Raw genomic sequence first — 16,417 nt, 5'->3', positions numbered from 1 at the left:
ATTTAGATCAAATTAAGCACAACAGCACAATTACCTTAATTACACTGAATTCCCTATAAGTGCTTCATACAGCAGAGACAAATGAGTGCTGGATGGTTTAGACCTAGTTGGAGTTGGAGGTGGAAATGGCCTGGCAGACCTGCTTTAGTGGCAGAAAACAGCTGTTCTCCACGCCCTAATACAGTTTGTGCCTATATATCCCCCAAATCTCTGGCCTATCATTCTGCTCTGCAATATGCACTCACAGCAGAATACCAGAAGAGAATACACATAATCCAACTTTAAACATGGAAAAATGTGCTTTAAGAAGCTAAAGGTCTATACTATTTTTATAAGATAAAAACTGGTGACCCAACAAATTGATAAGTTTATTATTATTTTCATATTCTGACCACTAACCGATACATTTTTAAATCTAAAATATTTTTGTCTAAATATAATAAAAATAAATAAAATCAAGTCAATAATAATAAATGATATTTAAAGTCTAAAGACAAAAACATTTCAAAGACTACAGCTGAATTTGTATTAATTAAAAAATTTGCTAAAAATTACATTTGACAGTGTTTTTTTAGGATTAACATGAAGTGAACATTAGATGATGATCTACAGCTACAAAGAGAGGAAATTAAAAATTCAATATCCAGTATTTACAGATATATGCAATTTATTATTATTATTATACATTATAAATCTATTATTATTATTATTAATAGATTATTATTACAAATGTTCTTTTTGACAAATACAATGCATCCTGGCTGAATTTCTTAAAAAGCTGAATATTATTAGTTACAATTATATATTAATATTCTGAATCAGTTTTAATTTTATTCAAAGTTTAGTAATTTTGTATAGTCTATATAGTTTTTTATAAATTTTTAATTTCATTTTTTCAACTTTGATTTTTTTAATAGTTTTTATTGGCAACTAGCTGAAATTAGTTTTTAATATATTTTATTTCATTTCAGTTATATAATGTTTTATAATGGTTTTAATTGTAGTTTCAGTTTTCTCCATCTATAATAACCTTGATTGGCATCAAAAGTATCATCTTGGTTCATTTCATTACGAATCATAACTTTGCAAACAATGAATGTCCCAGTTCTGTGGGCACAGATTTTGTGTGGGCCTACTTAAGAGTTTTGTGTTTAAATTAGACTATTTTCACACTCAGTTTTGACCGCTGGGTCCAATTAAATTGTTGCTACCTTCTGCTATCCATGCATGTCTCTCTTTTTATTGTATTATTTTGAATCAATCACCAAGCAAATGAACCAAACCCTGACTTTGCACCAAAGGCCTGTGTGAAATCAGCCTTATCGATTGACCTTGTGCATGCAGACAAGTGTGTACCTGTATGTTTTTCTCACAGTTTGTCTGATGGTGAAGCAGCAACTCGCTCTCCAGTAAAAAGCGCTTGCCGCATTTATTGCAGATCTGCATGCGGTTGTGGGTGACGTTCATGTGCTTCTCCAAGTACCAGCGGTTGTTAAAAATACGAGGGCACTTCTTGCAAGAAAAGTGCTGCTTTTCTTCCAGCTTCACCTTCTGCCCCAGACTCTCCTGCTCTTTACTCCTCTTCCTCCCCTCCCCTAGTGTAGAGTCAATTAGTGTTTGTCTCATGTCGATGGGGTCTGTTGCTATTCTCGTGGCATGCCGTCTTTCCACGCTAGTGCGTCCTGTTTTTGGAATGTCGAGATCATTCTCTTCTTCATCCTCATCGTCCTCGCTGCAATTTTCCATCCCTTCCTTTCTGTGCTCATACTCTTCTTCTTCATCCTCGACAACATCTTCATTATCGTCTTGTTCCTTACCCTCCACCGCACTGGGAAGATTGGTGTGACGGTGAACGAGGAGGGATGAGGTACTTGAGGTGACACCCTTGCCATCGGACCCTTTAGAAACATTCAAAGTCTGGTTATTGAGGTTGACCTCCACGATAATCTGCTCTCTGTTAAAGGCGACAGAACTATCCTGGGATCCCCCTTCATTTAGACCGGCTCCTCCCTCCATCGTGCACAAGCTCCGCCCCCCTCCACTAGCCACTCCCCCTCCACTGTCATCTTTTTTGTAGAAGTGTTTGGCTTGAAGGCTGGAGTGGACACTAGATGAATGTGTCTGTGTAACTTCCCTAACGACCCCACTGTCAAGCAATGAGAATGTACCATTTCCTTGTTGGGTGTACATCTTCTCAAGCTCCTTCATCTTGTACATCTGATTGGACGAGGCAGTACCCTGCCTGTCTGTGTCTGCCATCTCATTGGACCCAAGTAGCTTGTGGCAGGAACTCATCTGGAGCACAATGGCCACTTGGAGGACTTCAAAGATGGAGATATAGAGGATGTTGAGGATTTGGATACTTAGCAACTCAAAGGCCAGGTTTATGCGGTGCAGCGGTGGACTCTGGGAGAGGAGGGCCTGGAAGTAGGGGATGTGGTCACCCAGCACGTCCTTGTGGGCGGAAAACGTACAGTGGGACACCAGCACGAGGTCCACGTCGCACAAGTGAGGCTGGTAGAGATGCCTGTCCATTAAACGAGTAAAGTGCAGCGCTGCATCCTCCAGCAGAAAGAACTTAGCAGTACTCCTCTCCACTGTGAGATAAGACAGGAGAAAATACGCATTAATTTTACAATTCATTAGCAAATTTTCAAATTAACAGACCAATTATGTATATCAACTTTGAAAACAGAACAAGAATAAACAATTTAGCTAGTAACTAGATTTGCATTTCTACAAAGAAGCACTTGCAAGGCGGTAACTGCAACAAGCAAAATTGTGCATGTTGCAATAATACGACTTATAATAACTATTTTAATGTGGTTTTATTTGGCCATTAACGGTCTGATTTACTGATTTTACGCATTGAACTCATATCTCTGATTCAATGGTTAATTTGTGTCACCGCTACAAAACTGTCAATGTCATATTATTTATATACTATTATAATATTTATTAATATTTTGAATTAGTTTTATTTTTATATTTTCAGTTTTCATTTCAAAATTTAGTTTAAGTTTTAGTAATTTTGCTATGTGCTTTAGTCATTTTTATTAGTTTTTGTTTATTTTTTGAAATCTTTTTTTTTTGCAAAGTTTTGTTTTTTAGTTTTAAAGTAAGTTTGTCAATATTTAGATTTTATTTCAATTAACGTATTTATTTACATTTTTAATAGCAATAACAACAATGGCTAATGCTCACTAAATCTTTAAGGTTTCACATAAGTAAAAATACAGGAAAATATTGCTGTTTATTATACTAAATGATTAAATTCCTCGTCTTCATTATTCAAAAACTGTGGAAAATGTGCTTGATTATTGTTAACTAGATTGTTTAAACTACTGTTTTCTGTATTGTATTTATAACATTAAACATTTTGTTTGTACTTGGTTTGATATGTGGTATCAACTTGTCAAAAACGTGGTTTGGTTGAAATTACGTTTCCTCCGATTTGAAATTATTCTTTAAAGCCATTTCAGAGCAATATATTGATGTATATATAATTTACAGTTAAAAATAAGAGAAAAATATATATGTTTAGTTATAACACCACCCCTAGAAATAACTAATATTAAAGTAACACTATATAAAGGTTGATACAAACCATCAGAACACGTAATAATACTTTTCTGTATAGACGTTTATTTTATTCACAGCAGCTTCGAAAACAATATCAAACCATGTCCATCTGAGAGTGAGAAAGGCAGAAGCTACTGGAGCATGCCGCTATGCCCTCCCCTTCTGCTCCCAAGGTTGGCTTATTTTAGATCAGGAAGGACAAGGTTTCGATCTGGACAGCATCTCTTTAAAAACTCCACAGAGGAAAAGGAAAGGGACAGAGGGAGAGGCAGAAAGCAAAAAGAGAAAAAGACAAACTAAGTGAGAGGACAGAAAGAGAAGTATGTAAAAAGCACATTGATATTCAGAACCGTGCGCTAACCATTAACTTCCTCCTCCTGCGTCCTGTCTCTCCGAGTTATCGTTATGCATAAGACAAAACACTGGCCAGTAAACAATTAAAGAGAGCAAGGAGAAAGTAAATATCAGGCTCTCCAAACAATTACACGGATTGGTTACGCTGACTTTTATGTGACTAACAACAAGCAGAATTAACAGTCTTACTTTTTATCTCTGTACACAGGATAAGTTTGTTATCAGAAGCCAATTGATCTTGTTAAATGTCACCCAAAATTACACAGAATTAACAGTATTTAAAACACAATCATGTCCATCCACTGTGACCATACACAAATACACGTAAATAAATGTCTAAAATTATTCTGAGAAAAAATATGTATGGCCTTTTGCAAGACAACATGTTTTAAGAAAGTATTTAAACCTGGAAATATATTGTAATCCGATTAGATATGATTGACTGATGTAATTCCATTTGCATGCTTTCCTCTGGAATATTTTGTGATGTTTTTTATATTCAGAGGTGGATTGTCATTGGGAAAGAGCAAAACCCTACTGCTAAACTGAAAACACAAGTCACCAAACCTAGCTTTCATGCAGTTCATTTGGATAAATAAATTCTTTAGCGCCACCAGGAATAATTGAAAAGAGATAACGGGTTGTTTTTCCAAAACAATACCTAGTCAGCTGTATCAAATTCAAAACTGGCAACATGAAACATTTCTGAAAGACATTAAATTGGTTTGAGCTGTTGCACAGCGGTTAGTGAGTGTGCACTTAGTGCATGTTGCCCCCTCTCTCTCTCTCTCCTCAAGAATTTCCTGTCACTCTCCACTACATCCGTGGAATAAAAAGAGACAAAATCCCCTAAAATAAACGGACGTGAATGTATATAAATGACACCAATATTGTCTTCAGTAGTTTCAAGCAATTTAGGCAAATATACAAACTGGAAGCACATTAATTCTTTAAATCTTTTTCACTGGCATTAATAAAATTTCAGTTAAAAAAAAAAGTGTGCATCAAAAGCCTTCATATAAAGTGTGACTAACTTACTGCTGATCACAGACCAACCTATTATCGCACTCAACAACAGTCTCACAGTAGTTTGCCAGCTCACTAACACTCCTACCACAAGACCTTTTCCAAAACCTTGTTAAACAGACCTGTTATTACCAGTAACATGGGTAGTGTAATGCTCCTCATTCTGGTTCATAAAGCTGAACTCATTCTAGCGCAGAAACTCGTACTGCTTTCACGTAATAAGAGGTGACTCAGGGCTGCTGGCCAGGCCGGCTGGTATGCACTTGGCCGAGGACGTTCACCACAGTGCCAGGCAGCAGAGAGCAGAGCGGTGGGGAAAGAGATCTACCCTCAGTTGACTTTCATTCTGCGGTCTTTACTGCACTGTTTACCACAACTCCCAAAAAATGCCAGTTTCTGCTGATAAAGTCTTCAGAGAGATTTTAAATGCTCCTTTTTACCCCATTCAAAAATGGTGAGATGGAGAGCAAGAAATACAATTCTGGAATTTTACTCAACATCGTCGATGGACTTTCTTGTTTTTTCATCCAGTTAAAACACATATCTTATCAGTAACTTTTTTTTTTTTTTTTAAAGAAATTAATAAATTTATTCAGTAAGGATGCATTAAATTGATCAAAAGTGTCAGTAAAGTTACAATGTTACAAGGATTTATATTTCAAATAAATGCCAAGTTCTGTCATGAAACTGGCACAGGCTGGGTCGTTAATTCAAACTGATGATATTTACAGCGTTAAACTACTTGGAACAAGCTTATTGGTTCATGTTGCATATGCAGCATCCACTAGAAGCAGTACAAAGAGCTCAGAAACCCTCCATCTTCCCCAGCTCCACCTGTATAGATCTGCTACAGGTTATTTTATATGCTATTTGCGCAGCAACAGTATGTCTTAAATACTCACAGCACCGTATCAGTTCCTGTACTTGCTTTGCAGCAGCAGCAATAATCTACAACAACAGCAATAACCAACAGCAGCGTAGCAGATCTATTCCGCCAAGACCGAATACATTGTCATATCATTACCATGCTAAAATCTTCAGAGAGTTGTCATGACATAAATGCGGTTTCTTTAAACTTTCTATTCATCAAAGAAAAAAAAACACAGTTTTCACTAATATATTAAGCTTCTGTTTTCAGCTGTATTATAATAATAATAATAATAATAATGTTTCTTGAGCACCTAATCAGCATATTAGCATGATTTCTGAATCATGTGACAGACGTAACGGCGTAAAATGAAATTTTAGCTTTGCCTCACAGGAATAAATTACATTTTAAAATATATTAAAATAGTTCATAATTATTTTAATTAATATATAAATATTTAAATTAATATTTAATTAATATAGTAATATTTCTTTTCACAATATTGCCACTCACTGAACATTTTACTTTGAAAGTGTGGTGAAACGTGCAAGAAGCAACATCATTTTGCAGAAATGCCGCCACAGACACATTTTTCTAATGAGCCCAGACTGAATAAAAACAAGAAACGTATTTTAAAACATCTCATCACAATAAGTGTAGGTTATTTTGGATGTTTTCAGTGAGAATCAGAGTGATGAGTACATCATCTCACACTGAGCACTGTAACAATGCAGCCACTGTGAAGACCACTGACCAACCTCTCAACAACTTTTGATGAATTGCTCACAATTTCAGCAACCCACCAAGATGTCATACCGCAATACAAACTCAACAAACCACAGCAACAAGCCACAGGAACTTTAAACGACACAGAATTAACTCATTATATTTTGGTAATGATAAGACTGAAAACAAACAGTACTATTAATATTCTGATTCAAATTATTTAATGACAAAGCCATTTTTAACAAAAATAGCGTCTCTGTGTCTGAAAAGACTGGTAACTTGACCCAAGCAAATCCAGCTAGCTTTTCTTTCTCTTGTTACCACAGACCTCAGAAAGTGAGGAGAGGGAGGCTGTTGCTGTCAGGCGAAAGACTGAACGATGGAAATGCCAACTCAGCAATCCTTTTCCCCCTTCAGCATTGTCCTAACAAGAGCTCAGGGTTGGGAGGCTTGAGTGACACCCTCAAGAACCCAAGCGGGCATCACGCCAGCCTCAATCTCCCTCCGACTGGCCAGAGACACGGCAAGGATGGAGCTTCAGAACGATTGTTCAACGCTGATCTGAACAGACACTCACTAAAGCCTGAGTCAGCATAAAACTAGAGCAGACTTTATGGAAAATAAAGTGAGAGTGATAGAGAGAGACAATTTGAAAGTGAATATAGGATCCTATCTGAACTAGGGGAACGTTGGTTTATGTGCTCTCTGCAATGAGTTCAAAAATACTGGAAAAAGTCATCAGTCTCCAAGCAGACTCCCTATAGAACATAACTGAAAAATAAAAACAAACATAAAAGCGGCTGATATGACTTGGATATGTAAGGAACAGACCTAAATTTAGGTCGTTCTTCACTAAAAATCTTTCCTCTAGTTCTCATACTTAGCACATCGTGTTAAATTATAAGAAATTCACCCTGATGTGCCAAATTTGAAGATGTAAATGTGAACATAATTAGTGCAACTTCTGAAGTTTTGTTATGTTTTATTGAAAAGTGCAAGGTGAACAGCTTTCAAAACATTTCCTTTTTTGATATACACAGTAATAACTGACTATATGACAATTTTATTTATTTAACACATCTTTAGCAACTGAGCATCCATGGCACAGAATAGTGACTCTTTTGACCTTCAACTAAACTTTGAGATGGTTGCCCACTCTGTATTAATGAAAAACAAGCATTATCATGGGAATCTAATCAGGCTGCTATTAAAGAGACGAGAGACTAATCGCTGTCCTCCTGCCCTCTGGATTCCTCCACTTCCCGTGCTGCCAGCTCGAGGGGAAGTTTCACAGCGCTGTAAAATGCAGAGGCGCTGTTGTCTGGCACTGTTTCCTCATCAATCATACACAAATGCCAAGCAATGACTCGGCATCTGGAGTCTCTCTGCCCAAGACAATATGCACAATTAGAAATGACCTGAATTTCAATAGAGCACTAAAGAAAGCCTGGATCTGGTATTGGAAAGAAGTAACAGAAATGAGTAACAGAAGGTCTGTAGAACAACAAAATTCAAAAATAATTCAAAGATTTTCCATTTGGCTATTAATGCCGCCATCAAGATTGACTAGAAAAAGATAAAATAAGTACCGACTAAAAATTTAAAATTAAATATCTTATTTAAAAAAGTTAATTTAAACGTAACTTTTTTTATTTCAATTAAGCAGTAATCTGCTTTATCGTTCTGCCTTTAATTTTTTTTTTATAAAGATCAGAGAGAAAATTATATAGAGAGAATTTCATTACTATTTTATTATTGTAGACAATCAGTGAGATGGAGAGACAGATAGATAGATAAAAATGGAAGGACTGCCCCTTCTGCACAGGTCTATTATTCTCATGACGTAGCAAAGAAATAACAGAGGACAGACTGGGTTTATTTGAGTCAATCTGTTAGTGTCTATGGTAATTTCCCCGAGGACAAAGAAACTGTGTGTATTTCAGAGGAGGAAAGAGCCTCAGTGGACCAGACGTAAAAGATTCAGGTTTTTCTTTCCACTCCAGAGAAGATTTTCTACTTTTGAAGCCCCTGTGTACCAATCACCCTCTCAGAAGAGCCACTTTCCAAGGTGATGGAGCCGTCCTCAGAGGACCGAAAAAATGAGACAGAGAAACAGATGCCCTGGGTGTCTGTGTATGCGTGTGGTATTGCTCAATGCCTATGCCCTCCCCGATCCAATCAGGACACACATTCACTCCTGACCTTGAGCTAGACAGACAAACACTTAAAGCCCTCACGGAGATACCAAAATGACTTACGGCCTGGATGAGTATGTGTGTGTGCACGCTGTAAATTAGAAAGACATGAGCAGGTCTGTGTGTGTCAGAGAGAAAGACAGAAAGAGAGCTAGCAAGGCCACACTTTTGATTCCCAATATAAAAAAATAGTCCTTATTAAATATAATAAAAAGGTAAAAGTAAGCAATAATTCTGTTAAGTATAGTAAGATCAGATGAGAAGACAGATAATCTATATTTTTTATCATTTATAAGTGAAAGCAAGATAACAACACAAGTCTGGAACAACATGGGACTGAGCAAATCATGACATAACTTTCATTTTAGGCTGAACTATCTCTTTAAGGTCTCTTAGATACAGATACCGTCTTCTCACCCATTCAGACTAGCCAGCACAGTTGATAATTACACACTGTCAGAGAGCTGCCACAAACCACAGCATCACTTTCACTGAGAAAGCCTCCTGAACTATAACACCTGCTATTACACATGCCAGTTCAGTGAACAGGGCTGTTTGGTGCTCCTCGGATCAGCTGTCTGTCTAGTGCTGAATAATGTGAGCTTTAAACACAGGCAAAGCAAAGGCAGTACAGAGGGTGCAGTACATCTCCATAAGAGAAACCTGTAATTCACTTCTATTTGTATCTATCACATTTAGGGTTTTAATCTTAGTTTACAAATGTCAGGCATTTCAAATCAAGTGCGAGGTGTATTTAAAAATATAGAAGCAGAAAATAAACTTTATTGAAGAAATATGTATAATTACTATGTGTCTAGGTTTTTCTGAATTACATGTTTTGTAAATCAAAGACTGTATTTATTGCTTTTTTTTGCGTAGACGCAATCTGTTCAAAAGTTTGAGGGCAAAAAAGATTGTCATGTTTTTCAAAGATAAAAATACAGTAAAAACAGTAATATTGCGAATGAAGTATTATTACATTTTAAAATAACTGATGTCTATTCGAATATATTTTAAAATGTAATTTAATGCTGTGATTGCAAAGCTGGATTTTCATTTGTCCTCAATCCAGTGTTACATGATCCTGCAGAAATCATACTAATGTTCTGATTTGCTGCTCAAGAAACGTTTTCTATCAATGTTGAAAATAGTTGAGCTGCTTAATATTTTTGTAGAAATTATGTATTTTTTCAGGACTCTTTTATTAATAAAACATTCAAAAACAGTGTTTATTTGAAATACATTTATTGTTGTAACAGTGGGAAAGTCTGTCACTTTTGATCAAATTTAATTGGTCCTTGCTGAAAAGAAATATTCATTTATAATAAATCTTACAGACCTCTGAATAATAGAAAACTAATTAAGTTTACTTAATAGAATTAGGTAAATAAGACTAAGTAATTATTTAAATAAATGTAAAAACAGATAATTGCAAAAAATCAAAAACTACTAGTAACAAAAACAAAACAGAAATAAAGAGAAAATTATGTTAGCATTCAAATGTTGAACGGTCTGATTTAATTCATATTTCAAGATTGACCTCTGACTATCAGTGTATTTGTTAGACAGGAAATGAGTGTGTGATTGACATGTACAAAAACCAGTCACAATGTTGTATATAATGATAAATCAGGAAAAAAGGGCTCTGGAAGATGCCACTAAAAATAAAAACGAAATAAAAGTACTAATAAAAAAATAAATGAATGAATTTTAAATGTAAAAGTAATTTTACAAAAAATATTAATAAATGAAAAAGAACTAAAACTTAAAGGGATACTCCACCCCAAAATGAAAATTTTGTCATTAATCACTTACCCCCATGTCGTTCCAAACCCGTAAAAGCTTTGTTCATCCTCGGAACACAATAGCGTACGCACTTTGCGTTCAGTGGATGCTCTCCAAATATGTCGCTACGCTGACACAGAGAGGAGACGAATTGTTGAATAAATGTTGTTATTTTTATTTTCTTTGCGTACAAGAAGTATTCTCGTCGCTTCATAAAATTCAGATTGAACCAGTGATGGCAGATGGACTATTTTGACAATGTTTTTTATACTTTTCTGTGCCTTGACAGAGTAATTTACTAACTGGCAGTCAATGGGACAGTCACAAGCCTCCCAGTTTTCATCCAAAATATCTTAAATTGTGTTCCGAGGACGAACAAAGCGTTTATGGGTTTGGAACGACATGGGGGTAAGTGATTAATGACAAAATGTTCATTTTCGGGTGGAGTATCCCTTTAACTGATGTTGAAAACCAAAATAAAAAAATTAAAATAGTGAAAATTTGAAAACTGACTGTAACACAAATTAATTAAACAAAGATAAATATTTCCCTTAGGTTAGAAAATATTGTTGAAAGAGGGTGTCATCCATCCCTTCATCTAATTACCAAGTTCAATCAGAATAAGTGATTAGGGATGGAGCTCCCCTGTCAGTTGTTTTTCAGGTTCAGCAGCTAATTAACAGCATAACGGCTTGGAAGCAGTGAAAGCTCTTTTCTGAGGAGCAAGGAAAGCCAGAAGCACTCACCTTTCCTATGGTTTTAGTAAAACAAGGGAGGATAGCAGGTGTTTACTGCAGAGTTTCTGTATGTCCAGCAAATGCTGCTCAGGGAAGTCCTCATCGGCATTGGCTGCGAGATAAATTCACAAGAAATCAGTCAATAAATCTGAAAATTGGAAGACTACGCTGGGACTATGTTAGTTTAAATGAAAATCATTTTATGGCAACATTAACCCATTAAGTATCTCTCATATCCTTTGGATACTGCAATCGTCGTACAACATTTATTTTATTACAAACCACATGGGAATCACTACGACTCATTGCACTTTTCCTGTGCCGACTGAGGCAGATATATTTAGAAGACTTCCCATTTCCATCTATATGTTAATGCAACCAAGAGCAACAGAATCGCAGTTTGAAATATTATGTGCCAAGCGGGGCATGAAATTGAGCCAGACAAACAAACAAAGGATTTTACCGCTCATGTGTCTGCTGCGTCTAATAATAAAAAGTGTGCTTGACAAGGTGAGAGAAATCAGGTTCTCGTAAAAGAGACAGTATATCCAAAGCCAGAACCATTTGGCGACACAAACAAAGCCGTGTGAGATCACTGTCACAGCGCCGGGAGAAAATTGAAAATTTATATTCGCAATGAAAAGGAACAGCAAACAACTTTGCAAAATACTATAATCTCAGGGGCCTAATCTTTCTTGCAAAAAAGAGAGAAAGAGAAAGAGAAAGAGAAAGAGAGCGAGAGGGATTTACTTCTCAGGTGAATCTCATGAAAAATATACAAAAGTCATATTTTATCCCTCAAAAAGTAAATAAAATTTATTGACAAAATACATTTTATAGTTGCACGTTATGATGAATGATTATTTAAACAGTAAAAGATTTATCCAACATGGCAATATTTGTTGTATTGCCTTTAATTTGACTTTAATTTTGATTTTATAGAATCACACTACCATTCAAAAGTTTGGGATTGGTTAAAAAAAAATTGTTTTTATTGAAATTACTGTTTTTCAGCAAGAGCACATTAAATTGATAAAAAGTGTCAGCAGAGACATTTACAATGCTGTTCTTTTGAATTTTCTATTCATCAAAGGAACCTGATAATAATATGTTTCTTACCGTATTAGCATATTAGAATTACTTCTGAAGGGTCATGTGACAATGAAACCTGAGGTTTTTAAAAAAAATTGTAATATTTCACAGTGTTACACTTTTTTTACACTTGATTAAATAATTTTAGCCTGGGTGAGCAGAAGAGACTACAAAATATTTTTAAAAACTTACTGACCCAAAACTTTTGAAATGTAGTAATTTACTCTATTACAGTACAAAAATTCTATTATAGTACTGCATTTCAATAATGAGTCATAACTGAGAATAAGAATAAAAAAAGTTAAATGTCTTTTGATTCTGATAAGAATCTTAGTTAAAAAATTTGTTTTTTTAAATTCAAAATTTTTATCCCCCCTCAAATAATAATAATATGTTTCTTACCATATCAGCATATTAGAATTGTTTCTGAAGGGTCATGTGACACTGAAACCTGAGTTTGTATTTTTTTTTTTTTTATTATTGTAATATTTCAGTGTTTTTGCCATATTTTTAATTAAATCAATTTAGCCTGGGAGAGCAGAAGAGACTACAAAATATTTTGAAAACTTACTGAACCAAAACTTTTGAAACATAGTGTATATTTCAGTAATTTGACTATTGTACTGCATTTCAATAATGAGTCATAATTGAGAACAATAAGAATAAAAATGTCTTGATTCCGAAAAGAATTGTAGTTTTTTTTAATTCCAAATTTTTTTATCCCCCCTCAAAAAAAAAAATCCTAAAAAGGTTCTAAAAAGGCATTATTTTCTTCATATTAAATATTTTCTCATCACCCTTTAGATGTAGCGCTGAAATATGACCCTGACAAGTTAATGACAGATTTCCAGAGCAGAGATTCGCCCACTTCTCTAATACAGCCAAGCAAGCACAAAATGTGGCTGTAACAGTGCTTAAACTACCCAATGCAGGAACTGAATAATCAAGGTTGTAGACTGTGATCTGCTACGTTACCATGTCCTGAGCAGGACTGCCAGGAGAATTCAGCCTGAGCTATGCGAGCAGGAGCTGAGTCAGGACTTCTGGCCAAGAGAAGAGCCTGTGGAGTTGGCATGTCTCTGCCACATAAAGCACAAACACAAACTGCCACAGATCTGCTAACTCTGCTCATGGGCCAACTCCTCTCCGTGTACAGACTCTGACCTAAGTATGCAGCAATGTGAGGAACTGAACCTGACAAACAACACAGACACCAGGAGAAACACAACTGTGAAATAGGGAAATAAATGTCTTCTCTTTTCCATAACCCGAAAAGGAGAAGGAAGGTAATGTGTGTTGATAAAGATTCAATTTGTACAGATTTAGCAAACAGATCCTTCGAAGAATGCATACATACACATTCATCATATTTGCATACTAGTAGTAACATTTAATTCATGCTGATTTTATAAAATTACACAAAAGAAGATATTTTGAACCGAACCGAACAGAACAGTTGATGGTAGCCATTGACTTCCATAATATTTGTTTTATGCTATGGAAGTTAGTGGCTACCATCGTTCTTCAAAATATCGAAATAACGAATAACGAAACTCATACAGGTTTGGAACAACATGAGGGTGACTAAACAATCACAGAATTTTCATTTTTGGGTAAACTATCCCTTTAAGCATCAAAATTTCTTTCAACATTGATAATGTTGAGACTGGAGTTGAATGCTGGGAGCTGTTTGAGGAGCACTTGTCACATGGATTTAAGTGACCCCAACAGCAGAGCACTGAAAGACAACGAAGCCTCAAAGTCAAGGGTGGGCAGGAATGTCCTGAATAGATGGTTACATAAAAACCCTCAGCATGATGCTTTTTTCCAGGCCGCAGCACTAAAGGACAAGACTGCAGAGTTTAGCAGGAGTCGTTCTATTTCAGCTCTTCCTAAAGTACAAATTTTGTAGCACTTTCATGAGGAACAGTTAACAAAGGGCCGATTCATCTAGGTTCATGTTAGGAAATCATCATGCATTTATTCATTTGTATGAGAATTTTAACCGTATGCATCTCAAACATGATGACCTTTGTGCTTTTACCACCAGTGCTTAACTAGTTGAGCAAATGTGAACTAGTCACCAAGTGCAATAGAAGTTCAGCTGCTTTTCTGTTATTACAGAGCGTTGATTAGATTCTCATATACAATGCATTAAATTGATTAGATTCTCATATACAATGCATTAATGGGGGCGTAATGAATTCTTTGGGTTCTGACTCATTTCACATGCCAAACAACAATAGGTTATGCATATTTAAGCAATTTTGGTCCACTACAGGCAAAGAGGAAATGCACTGTATAAATAATAAAAAATAACAACACTTTTTAAGGGTCATGTGAAAAAATCAAGCGAGCAACTGGAGGTCAAAAAGACAGGGTCGTGGCACTAAAGTAGTGACCTGACCCAGATATTAACCCGGCTTCCAGATGTGAAGAGGCCTCTGGATTACAGCATCAATGTACTTCAACACACATGCTTTATTTTTACTGAGCATTCCTAAAATCAACACTGCTTTCATCCCACAACCTCTCTGATGCTCTCCCTATGTTTATGAAGAATATGAAATATTAAAATACTAAAAAAATAAATTAAAAATTAAAAAAAATTAAAAACCCACCAAAATACACCCAAGTGTAAGACATCTCTTTTTAAAATAAATTTGCAAATAAGAAATAATATAAACAATCATGTTCTTGACATATAAACAAGCCACTAAAACAAAAACAAAACAAAACATCTCTCTTTTATTATTCTCTTCCCATTTTATTCTTCTGCATATGACTGAGTTCACCGAGACTACAATTTGTTTTAGTAATTTGTGATAGGTGGGTTAGGATTTTTAAAAATCGATTTACAGAGGTTATTTATATATATATATATATATATATATATATATATATATATATATATTTAATTACTTGATATTCCTAGTTGGCTGTGTGAACGCTTTAAGTGTTGACTGCTTGTTTTTTTCCTTGTCTTTCCATTTTCTTTTTTGTAGAAATTTAAGTTAATTATATTTATATTTACAACGCAGATTTTAGTTTTACTTTGATAACTAAACTGTTTTTGCTTTGACAATACTAAATAATCATCGCATTACAACATTACTAACAATTATCATTACTATTAATAATACTGACGCTATTTGTGTAATTATAAGTATTTGCTATCTAATTTATTTATCTTTGTTTTGGACTATGTCTACATTTCAGAAAATTATTTATATTAATATAAAATAATTTAAAAGGCATTTAAAGTATAATGTTTCCAAGCTCCTGTATCTCTCTGAAAAAAAAAAAAAAGTGTAGCGCCTTCAATATTTATCTGGAGACTCACAGTTATTGCACAACTGAAATATGAACTCTATGGATGGGGGATCCACAAATTTAAGGTCATGTGAAGTTAACAGTGTTGTGACATGAATTCGTTCTCGTCCTGTGCAACAAATTCTATCATTTCAAAAGTATATTTAAAATAAAAATTTTAAATCGCTTTTAATTTTGCATGCATCAATGTCCACAAAATGCACCAGTCACGACGTGATCCCTATCCACACTGATATGAGAGAATTTAACTCTTTAAATGCAACAATGTAGCTATTGTGGCCATTGCATTCTTGTTAACCTTCCAATTTCTGTGGCTGTCGGCGTTCTGTGCAAGTTGCAAACTTCATTTCGCGGTCAAATTTATTGGCGACATCACGTTATCTAACACATTCAAAACTCAGACACATCCCGGGACAAACTATTGCAAGTTTCATCGGCCTAGCTAAGTCGTTTAAAATTACAAGAGATAAAATATGGATATAAAATAATCAAAATGTCGTTGTCTACTGTACCATTTTGATCCGAGGTCTGTAGCATCGAAGGAGTCTGCGAATAACTCCATTTGCGCAGGACTTCCGCTCGCCGTGTAATAGTACGTTGGATTTTCACATTTCTTCAGTTTTCCTTCCCCTCACTGTTTTTTTTTTTTTCGCCGTGCTAGCAGCATTCAGACAGACAAAAATGCAGAGGCTGCTTTTGCAGTAGGAATTGGTGATTGG

At 35.2% G+C, this 16,417-nt stretch overlaps 1 protein-coding gene across 6 annotated transcripts in view; it reads right to left on the bottom strand.

Annotated features, from left to right (window-relative positions):
• zbtb47b (zinc finger and BTB domain containing 47b) overlaps nucleotides 1-16,417 on the bottom strand; it is a 24,878-nt gene extending 8,461 nt beyond the window's left edge. The window contains exons 1-4 of one of the 6 annotated variants that reach the window (XM_058764765.1): nucleotides 16,211-16,417; nucleotides 11,283-11,385; nucleotides 3,944-4,004; nucleotides 1,357-3,815 (exon numbers count right to left, since the gene is read on the bottom strand). In XM_058764765.1, the coding sequence (XP_058620748.1) occupies nucleotides 1,357-2,643 (1,287 nt within the window). In that variant the 5' untranslated portion in view covers nucleotides 2,644-3,815; nucleotides 3,944-4,004; nucleotides 11,283-11,385; nucleotides 16,211-16,417. Of the gene's footprint in view, nucleotides 1-1,356; nucleotides 4,005-11,282; nucleotides 11,386-16,210 lie in introns of all 6 variants that reach the window. The other 5 variants (XM_058764763.1, XM_058764764.1, XM_058764767.1 and 2 more) reach the window with 5 other exon arrangements.

This window comes from Onychostoma macrolepis, chromosome 24 (genome assembly GCF_012432095.1).
Source record: "Onychostoma macrolepis isolate SWU-2019 chromosome 24, ASM1243209v1, whole genome shotgun sequence".
In the NCBI taxonomy this organism is placed as follows: Eukaryota; Metazoa; Chordata; class Actinopteri; order Cypriniformes; family Cyprinidae; genus Onychostoma; species Onychostoma macrolepis.
Note: the sequence above shows the minus strand (reverse complement) of the source record. Positions and strands in the feature narration are given on the sequence as shown.